The sequence below is a fragment of the Crotalus tigris genome, unplaced genomic scaffold, assembly GCF_016545835.1.
Source record: "Crotalus tigris isolate CLP2741 ecotype Arizona unplaced genomic scaffold, ASM1654583v1 scf7180000018125.1543573, whole genome shotgun sequence".
In the NCBI taxonomy this organism is placed as follows: Eukaryota; Metazoa; Chordata; class Lepidosauria; order Squamata; family Viperidae; genus Crotalus; species Crotalus tigris.
This window is the reverse complement of record NW_024096837.1, coordinates 667553-688216: the sequence shown is the minus strand read 5'-3', so window position 1 is coordinate 688216 and position 20664 is coordinate 667553. Positions and strand designations below refer to the sequence as shown.

Below are 20664 nucleotides of genomic sequence, written 5' to 3'. Positions count from 1 at the left end.
ACTTCAAAACAAACTTGAGGATAAGAAATGGATTACAGAGTTGCCAGAAGAATCATTAGAGTTTGGAAGATAAAAAACATACATTCTACTTAACTTGTCTTTCCCAATCCCAACAACACTCACAAAAATACAGGAAGAATTCCCTGGCTCGGAAAACTACCTGGCAAAAGGCTAGAGTTAGATTCAAGAGATTTGATTCGACTTACCAAATGGAGTACTATATGATTAAATACTTGTTTGAATAAGTTAAAAGAATAGATAAATTTTAAATATAAAGGGGCCCTACAGTAAGAAGGATACGATATATAAGTAGTATAGCACCTTTTATAATATATGAAATGTAAAAATATTGGGATGGTGTATGTGAATGAAAAGTTTGGCTATTTAAAGGTAATTAATTTTGAGAAAATTATGACTGATAAGAATGGTTGAATACTTAGGGGAAAATAAGCTTAAAAAAGAATACTGAAAACAGGACACATTGTGACTTAATAAGATGACTTTTAGAAATACAATTGAAACATAAGCCAACCAGAAAAGATGTTATATGTTGATGTTATTGTTATTTGTACAAACACAAGAAAAATGTTTATATCCAACATTTGTTTAATGTTAACAAAGGAGAATACTACTGAAAAAAGAGAAGATCAAGGAAATATATTATTAATTAATATATTGATTATGGAATTATAGAAATTATTATTGTTTTTAATTATATGAACCCAGACAACACTCTGTTTATTAAGCACTAAAGATTGCTATTGTAAAAAATCAATAAAATATATTAAAACAATTAGCATAATTGGTTTTTTATAGCATATACATCTATTTCAAGAGTGTACAATTTTTTTTGTCAGACTTGGTAAAAAGCAAATTGTGAAACAGACCTATTTGCAATTTTTTAAAAAAAAAATGACACACTTCGGGTACGGAATCTATCATTCTGAAATTCTACTTACCTTGTTTTCCACTATAAATTGCTACTTTTGATTTTTCAAGACCAAAAATGCACGCAATAGTATTAACAAGTTTGGTGAAGTCTAATTTATTGTCTCCCTTTGGATTTTCCAGCAACACCATACCATCTAAAGAGAGAAATATATATCAGAAATACTAATAATCTAATTTTGTTTTCTTCATCAGTTAACAATAGGTATGTGCAGCAATACCAAAAGAACTGTTTAGTTCTTTTGGATCCTTTGATTCCACCCTAGCATTTGGTAAAATATTTTGTAATATTCTGATTAATAACAAGCTAATGTGAGTAGGAAGCCATGAGAATTAGGTGGCTGCTTGAAACTTGTAGCAAAATAATGCTCTTTAATGACTCCTCACGGGATCGTAAGAGGTATTGAGGGGGTTTTATAATGCTTGGTCCTGACTCTACACTCTTCAACAAATTTATTCATCACTTGAAATAACCTTAATCAAATTTGCAGATGGCATAAAATTGGGTAGGCCAGTTAATATAAAGAAGATAGATATAAAATCCAAAAGAGTTATGCTATATTAGAGAAAACAGTCAAATGCAATTTTTTTCACTCAGGGAAAAGAAATCAAAGGTACAACAGTACAAAAATTCAGAAGTACTTCACCCAACAATTACATTCATGAAAATGATCTTGCAATAGTAGTTCATGACAAATACAAAATAATTTCAGCAGTGTGATCTAGCTTTAACAAAATGGAATTAAAATTTTAGAGTGTATCAACAAAAATATAGTCCTTAAATTCCATTCCATTTAATCATAATTCCAATTATGAATTATGCAATATTGTGCATCATTTAGGGCATCACATTTCAAAAATGATTCAAGTAAACTAGAATGGTGAGGTGGTTAGAAAATAAGTCTTAGGTGGAAAAATTGAACAAATAAATGTCCTTGAAGAGAGGATACTCATCAAATACATGAAAGGAAGTCACCAAGAAGAAGAAGAAAATCTATTTTACATCATTCCAGAGTACAGGACACAGAATATCAGATTTATTATTACAGGAAAAAGGGCAGTGGTTAGGCCTTTACTGGATATGATTAACAGAAGCTCAAAGTCATCTATGGAATCCCTAGTGCTCTGTGAGCTTGGTTGTTTCTTGCAGACATTTTGTTACCCAACTAGATAACATCATCATCTAGTCATCTATCTAATCATCAGTCATGGATCTCTTCATCTGATTTTTGTCCTGACCAAATTTTCCCTGATGGGCTCCTTCAATTGTGTATTTCTATAAATTTGACACAAAATAGTTCAGTTTGACTTGACTGAGCACATTGGCACAAACCCATCAGGCTCAGGAAACTGAAATTTCTTTAACTCTCCATAGCCACCAAGGAAAATCCATAAACAGCTATATCCTTATCTTAATAAACCAGAATGAAATTTGTGTATCTCTCATAAGCTTCAACTCATTCTAAGCTTCAAAAATTTCTGCACTGTTCTTGCAGCTTCTGGAAACTATCTGTAGTTTCCTCCTTCCAGTATTACAATATGAGTAATATCTCATCAGGTTTCAGTAACACCTATCAAATCACATTTGTCTTCTGAGTTGGATTTCTAATTGTTCCAATTTATTTTCCATATTTTACAAGGAACAATAAGCATAGAGGAACCCATTAGTAAACAGCCTTTTGAATTACCGTATATGCCGGCGTATTAGGCGACCCGGCGTATAAGACGACTCCCGTCTTTGTTGCCGAGCCGCATTCCTAGAACGTCGTCTTATATGCCGGAAACTACCAGTATTTCCGGCGTATAAGACGACTCGGCGTATAAGACGACTCCCGTCTTTGGCGCTGAGTTTAGCGCTTCCGGAGGTCTTCTTATACGCCGGCATATATGGTACTAAAGGTGAGATGCAAAATTTTTGGGAGTAAGCATTCTTTAAATATGTGCCTTCTAGTTGTTTTTTTTGAAACAATTAAATTACCGGTTCAACTCTGAATTTAAATGAATATGATATACACTTCTATTATCAAGTTTGCTGTATTTATACTGAAATATATCCTCAGTATTAATAAAAAGATCACAATTTCTTTCCTCTTATTCTGAATCAGTTAAGTAGCTACATCTTAATTATATTAATAAAAAAATAAAAAGTAATCCTCCATTTTTAAATTTTTAGAATAAGGAACCAGCCACAATATTCAAATAATTTAAATCTTAAATCAGCGGTTCTCAACCTGTGGGTCGCAACCCTATTTGGGGTTGAACGACCATTTCACGGGGGTCGCCAAACAACGCAGTCTGCCATTTTTTTCCCCTTTTCCTTAGCTGTGCTACTCCCTTTTATTCTATTGGCTTTTGAAAGCCAATAGAATAGACTCTCTTGAATAGAGTCTAATTCTATTGGCTTTCAAAAGCCAATAGGAATTGTCCAGGCTGTCTCTGCCCTGCTGAACCCACCAAAAGTCCCATTCTGCAAACAGTGCTGCAAGTTGTCTGCAACGAAGGCGAGCTGTCTGGAAGTTTTCACCCCTCCCTGCTGAGCAACTACTAAAAATGTAAGTAAAAGAGGGCCAAGGGTGAGAGGTGGGAGGCCGGCGGGCGCAGCGAGGGTTGCTGGTGCGCATGGGGCCCGGCGAGTGCCTTACCTCCCTTGGGCTGGGCCAGCTGGTGGCCCAGCCAGTGGTCGCCCTGCGCCATCACTGCCCCTTGCCAGCTACGCCTCAGCCGGCGCAGGGGGCAGCACCACGCATGCGTGGCGCTTCTGGTCAGGGAAAGTCCTCGACTTACGACTGGTTGGGCAGTCCTCGACTTACGACCGGTTTAGTCCTCGACTTACGACCGGTTGAGTAGTCCTCGACTTACAACCGGTTGGGGATCGCAGCATTAAAAAGGTTGAGAACCACTGTCTTAAATACATTTGTAAATCTTAAAAAAAGAAAGTTCAAATATTTCAAATGTAGATTAGGCTCCAAAGATCTGTAAACCTCATTTCAAGTAACCAAAGAAATGATTGGAACAATGCCAGGTTAGTATCAGTTCTAAAGTAAACCATATCAGATGCAATACTGCATGGCTAATTCCTAAAAATACAGAATTGAGAATGATGTACAGTAATTTTCATTGCCATTTGTTACACAGACTCATTGCATATTTCTCCAATAGGCTCTCAGATACTGCAATTTGATATCTGGTTACTTCTTGAATATATTCATGTAGTGTTTTTTTTTTCTAATAGCATAAAAGTAGTTTGTCATTGCCTTCTTCCAGGATGTTTAATTTTTTTAAGTTCCCGGTCTAATTTCTTGGGTAATCTCCCAGGCAAATCCTGATCCTGCTTAGTTTTCAAGATTCTCCAAAATCAACTTGATGTTACAAAGATCATATATTTTTCACAATCATGTTTAACTATTAGCTGCATCCATTTTACTTAGCAATTTTACAAGTAGTACAAATAGTTCTAGCTACACCAGCATAGAGCCTCCATCACGCTTTGTAGCAGCCATTAAAAGGCGAGAATGATAAATTAAAAAGTAGATTAATACAGACGTACCTTGTTCTTTACCATTAATGCAGATGTTCAGAGTGACATAAGCGCATGCTGGCTCCGTACAATGGTGTACAGCTCTTTTGGCTATTGTAATTTCCAGTTCTGATCCCTTCAGCTAAACAAACAGCAGTTACATTTTCTAAATTATTCTTCTAAGACAAGACTTACACACACTTTCCTCTCCAAGCTGTTACAATTTGGAAATACTGCCAGGAACCCACAGTGTCAATAGATGCATATTAAAATGTCATAAAAATAACTGGGCAGAGTACTTCTCTAGAACTAGTATATAGCATATTAAAAACACATTTGCACCTTCTAAACCAGCATACGAACTAGAAATATAGTACAAATATCAAGTTTATTTCAGTGGGAAATAAAGGAGTAATACATGTAGATAGAGGACAGATTTCACAACACAGATACTTTCCTTAGGACCAGGCAAGAATGTTTGGTATCCACTATTATGTTAAGAAAATATTTGGCTTATTTTCTTCCTGGTATGGCCCCAGCTATTCTATTTTAATTGTTATATTTTTTTTAAATCTCACTAGCCTCCTTGAGACTTTTACGAGTTGATCACTATAAGACAGTGATGGCGAACCTTTTAGAGACCAAGTGCCCAAACTGCAACCCAAAACCCACTTATGCATCGTTTGGTGCTGGATGGGTGTGGCCTGTTGGGTGGGTGTGGCCCATTGGGTGGGCGTGGCCCATTGGGTGGGCGTGGCTGTGGTGGTAATAGCAGACTGGGTGGGACTAAAAAGTTCAATCAATCAATTCCAACTTTGCAAGATCTTTTTTTTTTCCCCGCGAGAAGTTGAAATTGACTGATTGATTGAACCTTTTTTTTTTTTTTGCACATGGCAGCAGAGGCTTAAAGCGAAAAGGTTTTATAAAACCCAGCTGAAGGCCTAAAACTGGGGCAATGGTGCGCATGCCCACAGAGAGGGCTCTGAGTGCTGCCTCTGGCACCCGTGCCATAAATTCGCCACCACTGCTGTAAGACTTGCAATTACAAATTGAAATGTTAACGTTAATAAAAAAATTAAACTCAATGACTAAGTGGAAGGTTACCAGTCAGCAATTACTTATCTTACAATTTCCTAGTAAAAAAAACTGGTGGTTGGAGGGGGTGAAATAAACTCATCTTCTGATATATCATTTTTTTCCCTAGAATGCCGTCATAGTTATGGTGAACGTTTGACTACTTTGATAAAATAGAAGTTTATCAAAGCACTCAGAGTTGCTTCAAACTGTGAGATGGGTGGCAGATAAAGTTTATAATAATTTTGATAGTAATGATGATCAAGTTATTAAGATTAATTCTTGACTGTTCTGAAGAACTAATTTATCGCATTTAGGTCAACTATCTGTATCTAAACTATTAAATTAATATAAAATGTATTTTATCTTACCAAGCACTAATTAATATTCCCTATAAAATGAATGTAAATCTTATTCATAGACAGCAGCAAAATATCTATCATTAGAGACAGTCTATTTCCCACTTAATGTAAATTACTGTCCGGCTTATTTGCATTTTGCACATTATTTGATTTGTTGTTTGGTCTTGAACTATATATATATATATGTACCTTTCATATAAGATTATAATCTTATTCATACCCATGAAAGGTTACATCAATTTCTTCTCATTTTAAATACATATTCACTTTCCGTAATCTGGTTTTCCAAGTTATACTGCAACTACGATGCCAAAAATTATAGAAAGCCAGCCCATGCAACCTTTAAAATTGACACATTCTGTGACAAGAATGCGCAAACATTCTATGCACTGTTTATCCTATGACTACAATAATCCCAATAAGGTGGGATTCTGAGGCACATGCATTTATTCTATACCCAAATTTAAAATGCACATGGAAATAGCACTTGCGTATCAGACACTTGAGTATCCATGGCAGTACAGTGATATGTGGTAGGCAGACTGGATATGCTATGTTTGGGCAGAGTCAATGGCCTAGATATAGGCACTTTGGTAGTGATAGTGGCAACATAAAGTACACCCGTGAGACTATATGTGTCACTGTTAGACAGAGATAGGGAAACCACAGAAAAAAATGGGGGTTAGGTTAAATGGAAAAGGAAATGAAGGGAGAGCAAGATACAGCCATCTTGCCCCCTCCCAAGAAAACCAGAAACAATCACAGAATTTTATTATTTCAGTTGTGCTAAGATACATCCCAATCAGACTGGCTTGAAATAAAACATGCCAAAAATGTTATGTGTCTGTTCTGTGCACTTAATAGATAACTGGATCTCAATGTAATCAGATAATTCTCTAGAATCACAATGTGAAAAACTACTCTGCATACTGACTGAACACAAACATTTTATGACTTTAATTTTTCCATGCTACAAGAAAGAGCAGCCCCAATTATTCTTTGTAAAATATTAGATCCTTGCTTCTTAAAGACACAACTTTTTGTACAACATATTTTGAATTTTCTAGTATCTCCTTAAGGAGTCATAAGTACCCATATTTTGATTTTGTATGATCGACTATGTACTATGATCTGCTATTTGCTTTTGAACTGATCCAAAAAAGATCACAGATTTAGTGTGATTTACTGTGATTTGCAAGGTTTTGTCCATTGTTTATGAATCAGATTCTTCCATAAACTGTTCTACAATCTTGTGTTTTCATCAAGGTTTTTTTCTGTCTTCTGAACTTCTAACCAGTCTTAATTTTCCATTCCCTTCTTTCTCTAGTAGAATTCTGTCACATTTCTTTATACATAGTTTCAGGTTGAATGTAGTAAATTCAAATTAACTGATATCTAGACATAAAAGCCTATCAACAACAACTTTAAAATGGTTATCAAATCCTATTTTAAAAGTCAGCCAATTGACTGATAACACCATTCAAAAGTGTTCAAACTGTTTAAAACCATTTTGGAGGGAAAAAGAAACTATTGTTGAATTAGTTATCTTTTGATGGTTTTGTAATATATCTTCTAACAGTTGTTTAGTCTGATATGAATCTAAATTTGTCATGAGAATTATTGCACTAATATCTTGCAAATCTAATGCCTGTACCACAACACCAAATCTATCAAAATGAAGACATTCAGAAAAATGTGAATTCATATAGTATAAAACCAGAATGTCAAGATTTAAAACTAAAATTCATATGGGAATATACTTGATTAAACATGCAATCTTTATATTGCAAATATTATTGGTTATTGTATGTCTCATACTCTTTTAAAAAAGCTTTCTACAACTGTAGCTGTGTAACACTTTTGAAAGAATTCAGATTCACTGACTTCATGAATTTAAAACTTGTTATACTATATGAATAGTCTAGTCCAACAAACATTAAATATGGAGAGTGCAATATTTAGATCACAGTGAAGGTGAATGTTTGGTAAAGGATTATATTTGTATTTACCTGAGTTTTTTCTTGAATAAGCACTTCCTCCAAGGAAGACACTGGATATGGCTTCAAATCAGCTTTTATTGTGGCAAAAATAAAATCTGTATGTTTCTTAATAACAATATCAAGATAATCACCTTCTGGAGATGCCTGATAATATACTGTAATTTCATCTGTAGGAACCAGATTGCGCTGAAATAAAATTAGTAACACTAGTGACTATCAAATATTACCTTATGGCCAATTTTTGTAATAAATTCTCTGTCAGAAATTAATGTATTAAAAGTATCAAAAAGCAACAAAACTGTGCCTATCAGTGTGATTTACAAAGAAAAATATCTAAATGCCTAAACTGTCACAAGTTTTCTTTCTAATCATGCTCCACCATACACATAACTGACTCATCCTTTGCTGGGTAAAATGAAAATAAATGGTTTGCCGTGTATCATTGGCCTTCACAGGAAAAAGCATTTCATGAATTTATGGTTAATAAACAAAGTTCAGATTCAAGTACTAACAAAATTAATGAAAGTTATTTGGGAGTGCTACACTTACTTTGTGTTTTAGAGGTTACTCTTATTTATAGAGCTGTCATCTTAAAACAATGAGAGAAGTCACCTTCATGCACAATTACCTATGTCATATTCAATTTTTCTCCTCTGTTCTATTCTCTCCTTTTATTGCCATCTGTTCTCCATGATGCGTTCCAACCCCATCAAGCACAAAGTTATTTCCCTTCAACACATTCTTTTGATATTTAAAATATTGACTTATTTCTTTTCACAGCTTTCTGTTGTTATAACTGGACTAATGATTTGATTCCCCCCCCCAGTATTACAGCTGATTTATCAACAATTATATATGTTTTTACAAGGAAACAAGCAAAATGTACGATCATTATCACATAAGATAAGAAAACTGCAGGCTTCTGAAGTTTAAGGAAATATTTTTTTGCTTAATGCTCTTTTTACTTCCCAATTAATTTCAAGGTTGCTGGCTTGATCATAAACAACATTAATCAACACAGCAAGCTGTCTGGATCAAATTGTTTTAGGTAATATTCTTTAAATCAATCTTTCTGATTTTTAACATAATTTACATTTCACTTTTCGATTCAGGTGCAAGTAATATCAAATACAGTTCCACACAGTACCTTCAGCTATGAATAACATTTATGCATTAAACCAGTGTTTCTCAACCTTGACAATTTTAAGGCATGTGAACTTCTACTCCCAGAATTCCACAACCAGCATTGCTGGGTAAAATGCTGGCTGTGGAATTCTGGGAGTTGAAGTCCACATGCCTTAAAATTGTCAAGGTTGAGAAACACTGCATTAAACAGACATTCATGCTATGGCATGGAAGGGGCTGGGATTTGTTTCTTACAGCAGGGAAATTCAACCCAATCCATATTGACCAGTGGCAGACATTCAAATTCACTGTTTTTAGTTTAAAAGCTCAAAAATTGCAAATTCTAATCTAAATCAAAAACTCATCATTCAGATAATTTATGTTTTATACATTAATATTCATTAATACTTTTGGTCTGAGTAATTCTGTAAGTATTACCAAATTTACTTAAGATTAGTTGCTACAAACAGGATTAGAATCAAAATCAGAGTAAGTAACCTTTAGATCTCAGAAGGTGCTTAACTTAAATTCCTAATGGCCTATGGTTTAGGATTCTGGGAGTTCTAGTTCAACATCTATTATTTGCTATTTTTTATTTTAAAAAATCACTCCTAACATAAAATAAAGGCAAACAATAGTACAATCAATCTATGTATACAAATTAGTTTTTGATAAATATCTTAAACAATAATTAATTCCATAGAAAAGTTCAGGAAAAGATTTAGGACAGGGAGTCTTATTTATTACTTCAATTTATATGACCATCTCATGTTCGTAATTCTGGGTAGCTAACTGTGTTAAAAACATACAAGCAGAAAAAAGCAAAACTCAAAAAAATGAACATAAAAAAGCAGTTGTGGTAAAAACAGATCCAACAATCACAATTAACATAAGAAATGGGCTGGCTCAGCCCAACCTCCTGACCCATAATTCTGGTATCAAAACCAAAGTCTTTAAGACTTTACAAAAGGCTCAAGGGGTTGGGCCGATTCTGCTCTTGAGGAGGAATAATGTTCCAACAGGCAAAAGAGAAAGAAAGCAATAAAAACCACAATTTCTTACAGAAAACCCAGGCTTTGGGTATTTTGGGGAATTACGAGTTTTCATATCAGTATAATTTTCAAAGCATGAAAATTAACAGCGGTGTTTATTTGTGTACCTACTGGCCCTCACAAACAGTATTGTCCAATTTTGAACAATCTTGTGAGAAGAAGATTCATACAAACTGGATCAATTCAGAAAAGAGCAATTAGAAACTATATAGTCTGAAGAAACAACTGAAATAAGTGGGAATGTTAAAACTGAGGAAAATTAAGAAGAATATGATAGCATTTTTCAAGGACCTAAAACAAAAATGGGCATGATCTAGACCTGTTCTACATGATCTCAAAACGCTGAATAAAGAATAATGAATTTAAGATATGAGAAGGCAGAATTTGTTTGAATATTAGAAAAAATTCCCAGAGGTAAGAGCAATGCGATAATGGAACCAATTACCCAAAGAAGAGGGTGGTGAGAACACCAGATATGTTCAAGCAAAGGCTAGACAGAGATGCTGTAATATGGATCTCTGCACAAAGTAGGAATTGGGGTTCTATAACCTAAATGTCCCCCCTAAGATATACATTTGAAGATTAGGGTTAGTTTAATCATAAAGAATATTGTTTTGTTAATAATAAAAGGAATCAAGGAATATGACCCCAGAGACATTTTTAGGAAAAATTTCTTTATTTGTTATCCTCCCCAGATTTACTTACCTTCTTTCGAAGTTTTTGGATGCGATTTATTACTTCACGTGCAACACCTTCATCAACCATAGACTGATCAGGAGTAACATCTAGAAGAACTAAAACCTGGTGATAAATACAGCAAAAAAATTGAACAAAACTTTACATTATATCTTCTATCATTAAAAAAATGGTGTTTTAATAAATTAGAGTTAATTATAAACCATAGTTAATTGTTCATTATTTATTCTTCATTGCTTTTTAAAAGGGCTACAACTCCAGATCACTTCTGGAAAATCCTTGGTGGATACAGTTACAAGGAAAAATGGCTAGTATTGCACACACCTAATTAGACTCATGTTCAGTATCTTGTAGTATCTTTGAAATGTTTCTAAAATTTCAAATTCATTATTCTTCTCTTTTGGGTTACAAAATAGCTATCAAATGATGATGATGATGATGATGATGATAACCTTTATTGTCATTTTTTCCTGTGGGCACAATGGCACACATTAAAAATGAAATTTAGTTGCTTCCTCTCAAAAGTGTACACATACATAACACACACTTAAAACATACTATATACAACATATAGTGATTTCCACTTTGTTCCTGGAAATGATGGTAGTGTCAAGAACAGTGTCTAAAACATTTTTTCTAGTTATATTATGCAGTGACCAACATGCAAAGGCAAAGTCTCAAAAATGTGTCACTCCCTGACCCAAATGCCATACTTCTATACTGTACTTCCTGTACTCTTCTGACGCCTCTGCCAAATGAAGTTAGGCAGATCGCTTCAAGGCAGAGCCTTCATTTGTGGCATTGCATTCACTGAATGCCCATCAAGCAAGCCTACCTGACATCTCTTTGATGTCAACTATGATATTTGATTTTTTCAAAATGCTTTATATTTCATTTTAAGAGATGGAATGGTGTCTTATTTTATTTAAATAAAAAAATCAATGTTTATTTTATTTAAAATAAAATGTATTTTATTTAAAATAAACATGTTTTATTTTTGCATCCATTTCTGCTATAGTTTATTTTCTGCTTGTTTCTGGCTCCCTCTCTCTTTAGTACTTGCCCTAGGAACTCTCTTTAGCAAGTGAAGTGCCATTTGTACTTTTATATTTCATTATTTTGACCTTATTACAGCACTGTAGTAGCACCTATTTTCTACAATGGAGCAACACAGATCAGCATTTACTAAACATCTCACTACATGGGCCACAGTGGCATAAGACTAACAAAACTGTAGAGATAGAAAATGCATGCCTCACAGTAATGGACCAGGACACTGATCTGTGCAGACTGCTTCCTAGAGAAAAAGGACTTCCACATTTCCCCCATCATACAGTTAATATTAAAAAAGTGAAACACTGTTTCCTTACTTTTAGCCATTTTTGAGTGATACTCTTCCTCTCTATCTTAGAACTATATATGATGAGCCTCATTTTTATATTTCTGAAATTGCTATTAAAATAACAATATCAAGAACCCATACAATGTGGTAGGAAAGTTGCCTGCTTCCCTAAAGTCCTACATTAACTTTAAAAAGCACGAAACTTTTTCATGCTGTTATCTTAAGTCAGCTATTCAGAAATGAATTCTACACTGCAATGTAAGAGACAATAATTTGCAAAAAGCAGCATTAACAAAAAGAGTATATAGATTCAACACTTTTTATATTCAATACCTGAGAATCAGAACGTGCTTCAAACTGGCCATATCCCCCTACAGTCTGGTCAAAGGTGTACATCAGACGGAGATCTTCCTCATGCAGTTCATGCCCTTCTACAACAATTGTGCCTAATTTATTTAAACAAAATAATTCTGTATTGTATGCTAAAACATGGTGATTCGATTTCAAAATAATCTTTAATTATTCTCTCTTTCATTTGAAAGATAAACATACCTATCAATATGCCTTTCTGACTTTGTGCTTCTCCTTCTAATAAACAGTGCACTTTTTTTCATCCAAATACTTTGTTTTACTCAACATTAGATAGGCCTCAATCAGGAAACCGGTAGCCCTTGACATATGATACTAATGGAGACTGCCCATTACAGTCATATGTCATGACAGTCGTAAAACAAGTCAATAAAGTGCCTGACCAATTTGACTTTTTTTTGCAGTGGTTGTTAAGCGAAAGTGGCAGCCATAAAGTAAATATACAGTAGTTGTAAAGTGAACACTGCATTCATTAAGAAAACCAATGGTTCACTATGGGTGCGATTTTGCCAAAACAAGGAATAAGTGTCGGGTTTTGGCAATAGCATTGTAAAACTGCGATCATGTGACTGCAGGACACTGCAAGCGCTGTAAGTGCAAGTGTGCTGCCGAGCACTTACAATTCAGTCATATGAGCACAGAGGAGGTTGGACTGTTAGAACCTGTGAGATCCAGGTTGTAAGACTCAAGGATTACCTATACTGGAAAATCAATAACACTAATGTTAAGAAGACCTCCAAGGTCCCTTCCAACTCAGTTATTCTGTTATTCTCTTATTCTGTATTTAAGCTTACATTTATGAGGCAAACCTATCCCATTACTCCTAAATTCTTTTTAACAATGCCTGCTAAACTTGGCATGCTTTTGCACTCCCATATTTGGATGTTTCTATTTTGGTAGGTCTCCTTTTAGAATTTTATTTGTTAAAAGCACTAACAATGTGCAGGCTCTCTCTATTCATTTTTTTTTTAAATTAATGCCCTTAATGACAGGGCCTGAGTATCCCACTCCAAGGAGAGCAGCCAAGTTGTTACATAAAAAGGAATACTGTAGCTTTTAAATACTCCCAATCTATTAGTACGTTATAATATATTCAAGAAGCTATATAGGTTGGTTTGCAATCCAAGCATGAACATTCTTCTGCCACATCACAGTTTTATAACAATGCTGAATGATTACCAACCTGTCTTCTGAAATTCTTCCAACAGCTCACTTGGCAATTCTTTGATAGCAGCCATTACAGATTTAAAGGCACCCTTAAGTCGCTTCCCGAGAACCATATGATCAGGTTCTGCTCTCAAACGGATTCCGTACTTATCTTTATCAGTTGATAAAGTCACTTTGCGGACATTAAGTTCCTTCATATTTTAAAAAATGAACATAACCCCCCAAGGAAATAAAAAGAACAATGAAAAATATATTATTAAGATTTTCCAATAGCAACAAATGTTGTATAGAAAAGACAAGACAAGAATATCAAACAACTATCTATTACATAGATTTGTCTGTATGTAATTCTAACCCTGTGTGATTATAGTTAAAGAAAGGAAGGAAGTCTCAAACTATTCAATACCAGAAAAACATTTACAAAATATTATCCAAACATTCTGATGTATACCTACTTCCACTTTAATTTTGGAATTAAACTTTGCTTATACTAATCATCCCTCTATTAGACAAGATCTCCCTTTTTCCAGTTGTACAGTCTTTAGTCACTTTGGAAAGGCAACAATCATATAGAAAGTAATTAGTTGCCTTAATAACTAAGTCTTCTACAACTAAGCTTTAATTAAATATGTGTTTATATACAGTACAATATTAGAATATGATATTTAATTCAGCCTAGTGAAACAGAATTGATAGACTCTATTTATTACAAATGGAGCTGTCTGTTAAATATACTGCATTTCCTATTTTATATCCCAAAGTTGTTCCAGCATACTTATGCTGAAATGCTGCTGCTGTTAGGAGATCCTCTGTCTGGCCAAGCAAATGTATAAACAATACTATAGAGAGCATCTATGACTTTTATGACCTTTAAGAATTTAATACACAAAGCCACAGAAGGTCACTCTATCTGGTGGACTACATTCAAATTTCTAAAAGAGATAAAGTCTCAACTGGCTTACTTTCCAAAGCAAAACATCAGTTTATAAGCAGATGTTTGGAATGCTTAGCTTAAAATTCACAATATTTCTTGGTGAATTCTGTCCCTTTAAATTTCTGCAGAACTTCTGAAATCTACACACACATATACATATGCATACACACACATATGTGTTTAAAAGTTTGTGAACCCTTTTGAATTTTCAATATTTCCACCTAAATGTGACCTCTGCTTCAAAGTTATATATATATCTTGTATGGCAAAAGTTATGTGAACCTCTAGGATTATCAATTCATTTGAAGTAGAAATTAGAGTCAGGTGTTTCAATCAAGGAGCTGATCTTCACAATACATATAGGCAGGGCTTTTTTTCTCATAGAATGCCCAGAACAGAGTTCCGGCACCTTTTTTTGGATGGAACCTTGTAGGGTAGGCAAGGCTGGTTGTATGATGTGTATGAGTTCCGGCACCTTTTTTTTTTTTTAGAAAAAAAGCACTGCATATAGGTGTTAGTGTTTCATGGCTTGACTAAAGGAGATTTCTGAGAACCTTCAAAAAACAGTTGATGATACTTATCAGGCTGGAAAAGGTTATAAAACTATTTCCAAAGGTTTGGACTTCACTAGTCCACTGTTAGATAGGCAGTCTACAAGTACAGGCAATTCAACACTATTGTTACTATTCCCAGGAATTATCAATTAACCAAGATCATAATATCAGCAAAGTATGCAATAATCCAGGAGGTCTCAAAGAACCCCAGAGTAATGTTAAAGAACTAAAGACTGTTCTTACATTAGTAAGTAGCAGTGTCCAGGAGACCACAATTAGGAGAACAAAGCATAACAATATGGCAAGGTTGGAAGTCACTACTCTCCAAAAGCAATATTCTGCCCATCTACAGTTTCTGAAAGATCACATAGATAAGCCAAAAACTTTCTTTGCAAGAAAGTTCTGTGGACAGCTGAAACCAAAATAGAAATTTTGGAGTTGAATGTGTTAGGCAACCCTGCATTCCAGCATGAGAACTTTATCTCATCTATGACACATGGTAGTAGCATCATGGCTTGGGCTGCTTCGCTGTATCTGAACCAGAAAGGCTTGCTATTATTGATGGAACTATGAATTCTAGAATTCTACTAGCAAATTCTACAGGAAAATGTCAAGGTATTTGTCCTAGAATTGAAGCTCAAGAGAAAGTGGGTCATGCAGGAAGACAGTGATCAAGAACACGCAAAGTCCATACTTCACATACTTTTGCCACACACAAATATGTGTAGCTTTGGATCATTTTCTTAATAAATAAATAAACAAGTAAAATGTTTGTGACTCATTTGTTTAATTAAGGACTTGTGTGAAAACAGGTAACATTTTAGGTCATAGTATGCAAAAATATTGGAAATTCAAAAGGATTCAAAAACTTTTAAGCACCACTGTATATACTGCCTATTCATGAGCAACTCCAGCAATTGTATAGTATTCAAAATTCAATATAATTCAATATAATAACCGTAACTGATTTGTTAGTACCATCTCAAATGTTACCATAAATAAGAATGTTAATATAATGAACCTAGTGCTAGTAAGATCAGTACATATATGTTTTGAGGAAACAACATTTTCAATGATATAACTGAAAAAGCCCTCTTCCTGACCAATACCACATTAAGAACTACGCCATATGGCATAATCACCAGGACTTTTGATGAAGATCAGAATAGTCAGGCTGATTTATTTGTGAAAAGGAGTTATCTCACGTATTGTTTTTTCAAACTATTTAGGGCTTCACAGATTAATACCAGAATCTTAATCTTGGACAGAAAATTAGCAACCACTTTCAACAATACTGTTACAAACAAGGGCTCTTCCCATGAGACATATTGTTCTGTCTTGAAACAGAATTATTTTTAATCCATTCTCTTTGGAAAAGAAAATTCTAATTTAGATTCATGTTATACGAAATTTCTAGTCAACACTGCTAATTGCTCCTTAATCAAGATTTGACATTTTCTCTCTGTTTTCAACCATCTATTTTAATCTAAACAAAGTCAGGTTACAGTTGATTAAGACATATTCCTCCTTTTGATCCAGCAAACGTTTCAACAGATAAGATTTATTATTTTGGACATGCTGTATAGATAATTCTTTAATTATCATGAATCTATGTATTTTAAAGCTGGACTTCTAGCATCTGTGCAATACAGACAAAGCATTTAACAGTTGCTGATCGTTTGAACAGAGATGAGAGAGTTTTTGATATACTTGTTCATCTTACCTCAAGTATATACTTTTCCAAGGACTTGATGTCTTCCAGTGCCTGAGAATCCTGATGGATGATCACCACTTCTTTCAACGGATACTAAAATCAAATTCAAGAACTTCAGTCCCAAAGAAAAAAAATTGAGGAGCGCTGCAAAATGCCATGTTGGCTATTTAATGTATTTCTATATAATCCACTTTCTGGAGCTCATTGATTTACTTCTGAAAATAGAGAACATCTTACTTTTACTGGAATGGTTTTCCTATCTCTGATTACACGTCCAAGCTCAATAACGGACTGCATCCGAGAAACAGCACTTTCTATGTTTTTGTCGATCAGGTCTTCTCTAGATTGAAAGAGCAAACAATTTTTTTATCTCAATACATGCAGAGTTCCAGAAACTAAGAACACATAGGACTAAAATAGTACAAACAAACTGAAAAAGTAATATTTAAAAAAATCAGACATTAAGGCAATAAATCAAAATCACTAAATATAAGACCACTCATTCTCCAAGTATATACAGGTAGTCCTTAATTTAAGACCACAACTGAGCCCAAAATTTATGTTGTTCAGTGAAACATTTGTTAAGTGAGTTTGCCCCATTTTACGATTTTTCTTGCCACAGTTGTTCAGTGAATTATTGCAGTGGTTAGGTTAATAACATGGTTGTTAAGTGAATTTGGCTTCCCCATTGACTTTGCTTGTCACAAGTTCGCAAAAGCTAATCACATGACCCTAGGACACTGCAACCATCATAAATACGGACCACTTGCGAAGTGTCTGAATTTTGATCATGTGACCATGGTCATATGTGTGGAAAACAGTATAAGTCTCTTTTTTCAGTGCCATTGTAAGTTTGAACAGTCACTAAATGAACTCTTGTAAGTCAAGGACTGCCTGTATGTACATTAAGTAATTGCTATAAATTGGATATATTCCTCATTCAAATAGCACAGAAAAAAATAAACAACAAAATAAAGACATTGCAAAAGTAAAATAAAGATTTACATGCTCAGAACCAAGATTTTACAGACAAGTCATTATTAAATGTGGAGATGAAGAGAAATGGGATGTTCATTTCTAATATATATCCAATTATCATTATAAACTCTAGAGAAGGGAGGACCCTTACTTTATTACAAATTTTCTATTGAAAATAAAAGTCAAAGGAAGTCAATGTACAGTATTTTTTAATTATTTTCATGAATGGTAATAATATTAGGCATCATTTATTGAAAAAACAAGGCAATTGGAACTCCACAAATTAACTTACTACTCTATAAATAACCATGGAGCTTTCTACCAGTAATACACATTACACAATAATATTTCAAAGGCATTTAAACAAGCTACACAGCACAAGCTACATACGGTGTGGCAGCCATCACCATATTTTTATGCTTTTAAAATCCACAATATTAAAAGAAGAAATTTTTCTTTTCAATAAGATCCTTTTACTATCTTGAGAAATTCCTTTAGTAGCTTTCATTAATGACTCAGACATGCAAAACAAATAGCACAAGCAAGAATGAGACACATCCAAATCAAATAAATCCTTTTTCCCAATGAAACAAGGATCAAAGTTTCAGGCAATTTTTCCAAACAGCTTTACTTGAAACTGCTAACAACCTGTGACAACACTTTTACCACCATCAGACAAAAAACGTCTGTCTATCCCAGGGGTGGAACTTGATAGGTGGATTAAAAATGACAAATAAAGACTAAATATTTCGACCAAGCATAATAACGCTTGGCCATCGACGTAGCTCAGCCTCACCTTTCAAGGCAACTAGTTTTGCTGGTTGACTTCTATACAGGTCCCAAAGGACAACTACTAGAGCTAGAAGAATGAATAAGCCAAGCTGCCAGGTACTGTCAATGTTTTCACCTTCTCTAAACTGATGCTTTGAGCCTTATTTTATAAAGTCCTTATTTTTTTAACATTTCCCCACAATATAGGCACTATATCCATTATAGTCATCAGGATTGAATATGGAAGATGTAATCAATAAAAGATTAGGGTTAGTGTTAACATATTTATTTTTCATTTTCTTAGTCGTTCTTGACTACAGCCCTGCAATATATCTTCTATAATTTACCATACTGGATTATTTGATTAACTGAAACTGTCTTCTGCCAATCAAAATGAATTGTCAATGATTTATATACTATACATTGATAAAAATGCAATAAAGCATTTAAACTTTAAAAATAATTAATCAACCAACATTGCATTTTATTCAATCTGTTAGCACTAAGTTGCACAGCTGATGCAGGAAATACCAAAAGTAAAAACTAGATGAATCCTATCCTAAAATCTGTCCCCCAAGATTGCCTATATCAGTGTTCTCAACCTTCCTAATGCCGTGACCCCAACCATGTGGTCGTAAGTCGAGGACTACCTGTATTTCCCTGCGGGCGGGGGCAGGAGGAGGTGCGCATGCTCCGCCTCTTCTCCTACGGCTGCACGCGGGCCATCGCCCAGCAACCGCCTCGGCTCAGGAGTGCCGCGCATGCGTGATGCCGCTCTCTGCGCCGGCCAAAGTGTAGCTGGCAAGCAGCAGCGACGGCGCAGGCCGACCACTGGCTGGGCCAGCTGGTGGCCCAGCCCAAGGGAGGTAAGACACCCACTGGGCCCCACGCGTGCCAGCAACCCTCCCTGCGCCCGCCGCTGCCCTGCTAGCCTTACCTTGGCCACGGCACGTTTGGTGCGGTGGCAGGCAGGTCCAGGCGCTCCTCGGTGGCCATGGCATGCGGCAGAGAGGACGCAGGGCGACCACCAGCTGGCCCAGCTCAAGGGAGGGAAGCCACCCGCCAGGCCCCGCGCGTGCCAGCAACCCTCCCTGCGCCCACCGGCCTCCCACCTCCCACCCCTGGCCCTCTTTTACTTACATTTAGCAGTTGCTCAGCAGGGAGGGGTGGAAACATCCAGAAAGCTCGCCTTAGCTGCAGACAACTTGCAGCACCGTTTGCAGATTGGGACTTTTGGCGAGCTCAGTAGGGCAGAGACAGCCTGGACAATTCCTATTGGCTTTTGAAAGCCAATAGAATTAGACTCTATTCAAGAGAGTCTGTTCTATTGGCTTTCGAACGCCAATAGAATAGAGTCTCTTGAATAGAGTCTATTAGCACAGCTAAGGAAAAGGGGGGAAAATGGCAGACTGCGTTGTTTGGTGACCCCCATGAAATGGTTGTTCGACCCCAAATGGGATCGCGGCCCACAGGTTGAGAACCGCTGCCCTATATTATTACTACAACTGTTAAGGTAGTGTCTTTTGCAATGATTTATTTCAAAAGAATTAAAAGGCCTCAAAGTTTTTTTCAGATTATCAGTGACAAATGCACAGAATTTCAACAGTACAGAATGAATGCAAGTTAAACACTAAACCAAGCTGATAATTGCACAGTTGCTCACCTAACTTGAGGAAGCATGAGGTAGTGAATGCTATCAGTATTCTTCTCCTGAACACAAGTAGGATCGATAAGAGTCTTCAAATTCTGGTACATTAGTTCGGTAATAAACGGAGTATAAGGTGCCTGAAATGACAATATTGTCTTATCTCGCATTATGCTGCATATTCTAAATTCTTGACTGATTATAAATTTTACTGAGATGGTTACTAAATCTCATCTATGTCATTTCTACACTGAATGCAAATAGAATTTACACAATAGAAAGAAGATAGTCGTGTACTATCAGAAACCGTAAGACAGATGGAGATATATTACATTATCTTTCCTCCATCCAGTGCCTGGACTCCAAGTCTCAGTATAACATAAAGCAATCTAATGAACAACATGAGAACAGAAAAT

General features: G+C 35.3%; 1 protein-coding gene across 1 annotated transcript in view; it reads right to left on the bottom strand.

Moving 5' to 3' along the window:
• IARS1 (isoleucyl-tRNA synthetase 1) overlaps positions 1 to 20664 on the bottom strand; it is an 80168-nt gene that overhangs the window by 12354 nt on the left and 47150 nt on the right. The window contains exons 23-31 of the mRNA XM_039348239.1: positions 20267 to 20388; positions 17092 to 17194; positions 16864 to 16947; positions 13669 to 13843; positions 12450 to 12562; positions 10784 to 10879; positions 7911 to 8087; positions 4496 to 4607; positions 960 to 1085 (exon numbers count right to left, since the gene is read on the bottom strand). Of these exons, the coding sequence (XP_039204173.1) occupies positions 960 to 1085; positions 4496 to 4607; positions 7911 to 8087; positions 10784 to 10879; positions 12450 to 12562; positions 13669 to 13843; positions 16864 to 16947; positions 17092 to 17194; positions 20267 to 20388 (1108 nt within the window). The remainder of the gene's footprint in view (positions 1 to 959; positions 1086 to 4495; positions 4608 to 7910; positions 8088 to 10783; positions 10880 to 12449; positions 12563 to 13668; positions 13844 to 16863; positions 16948 to 17091; positions 17195 to 20266; positions 20389 to 20664) is intronic.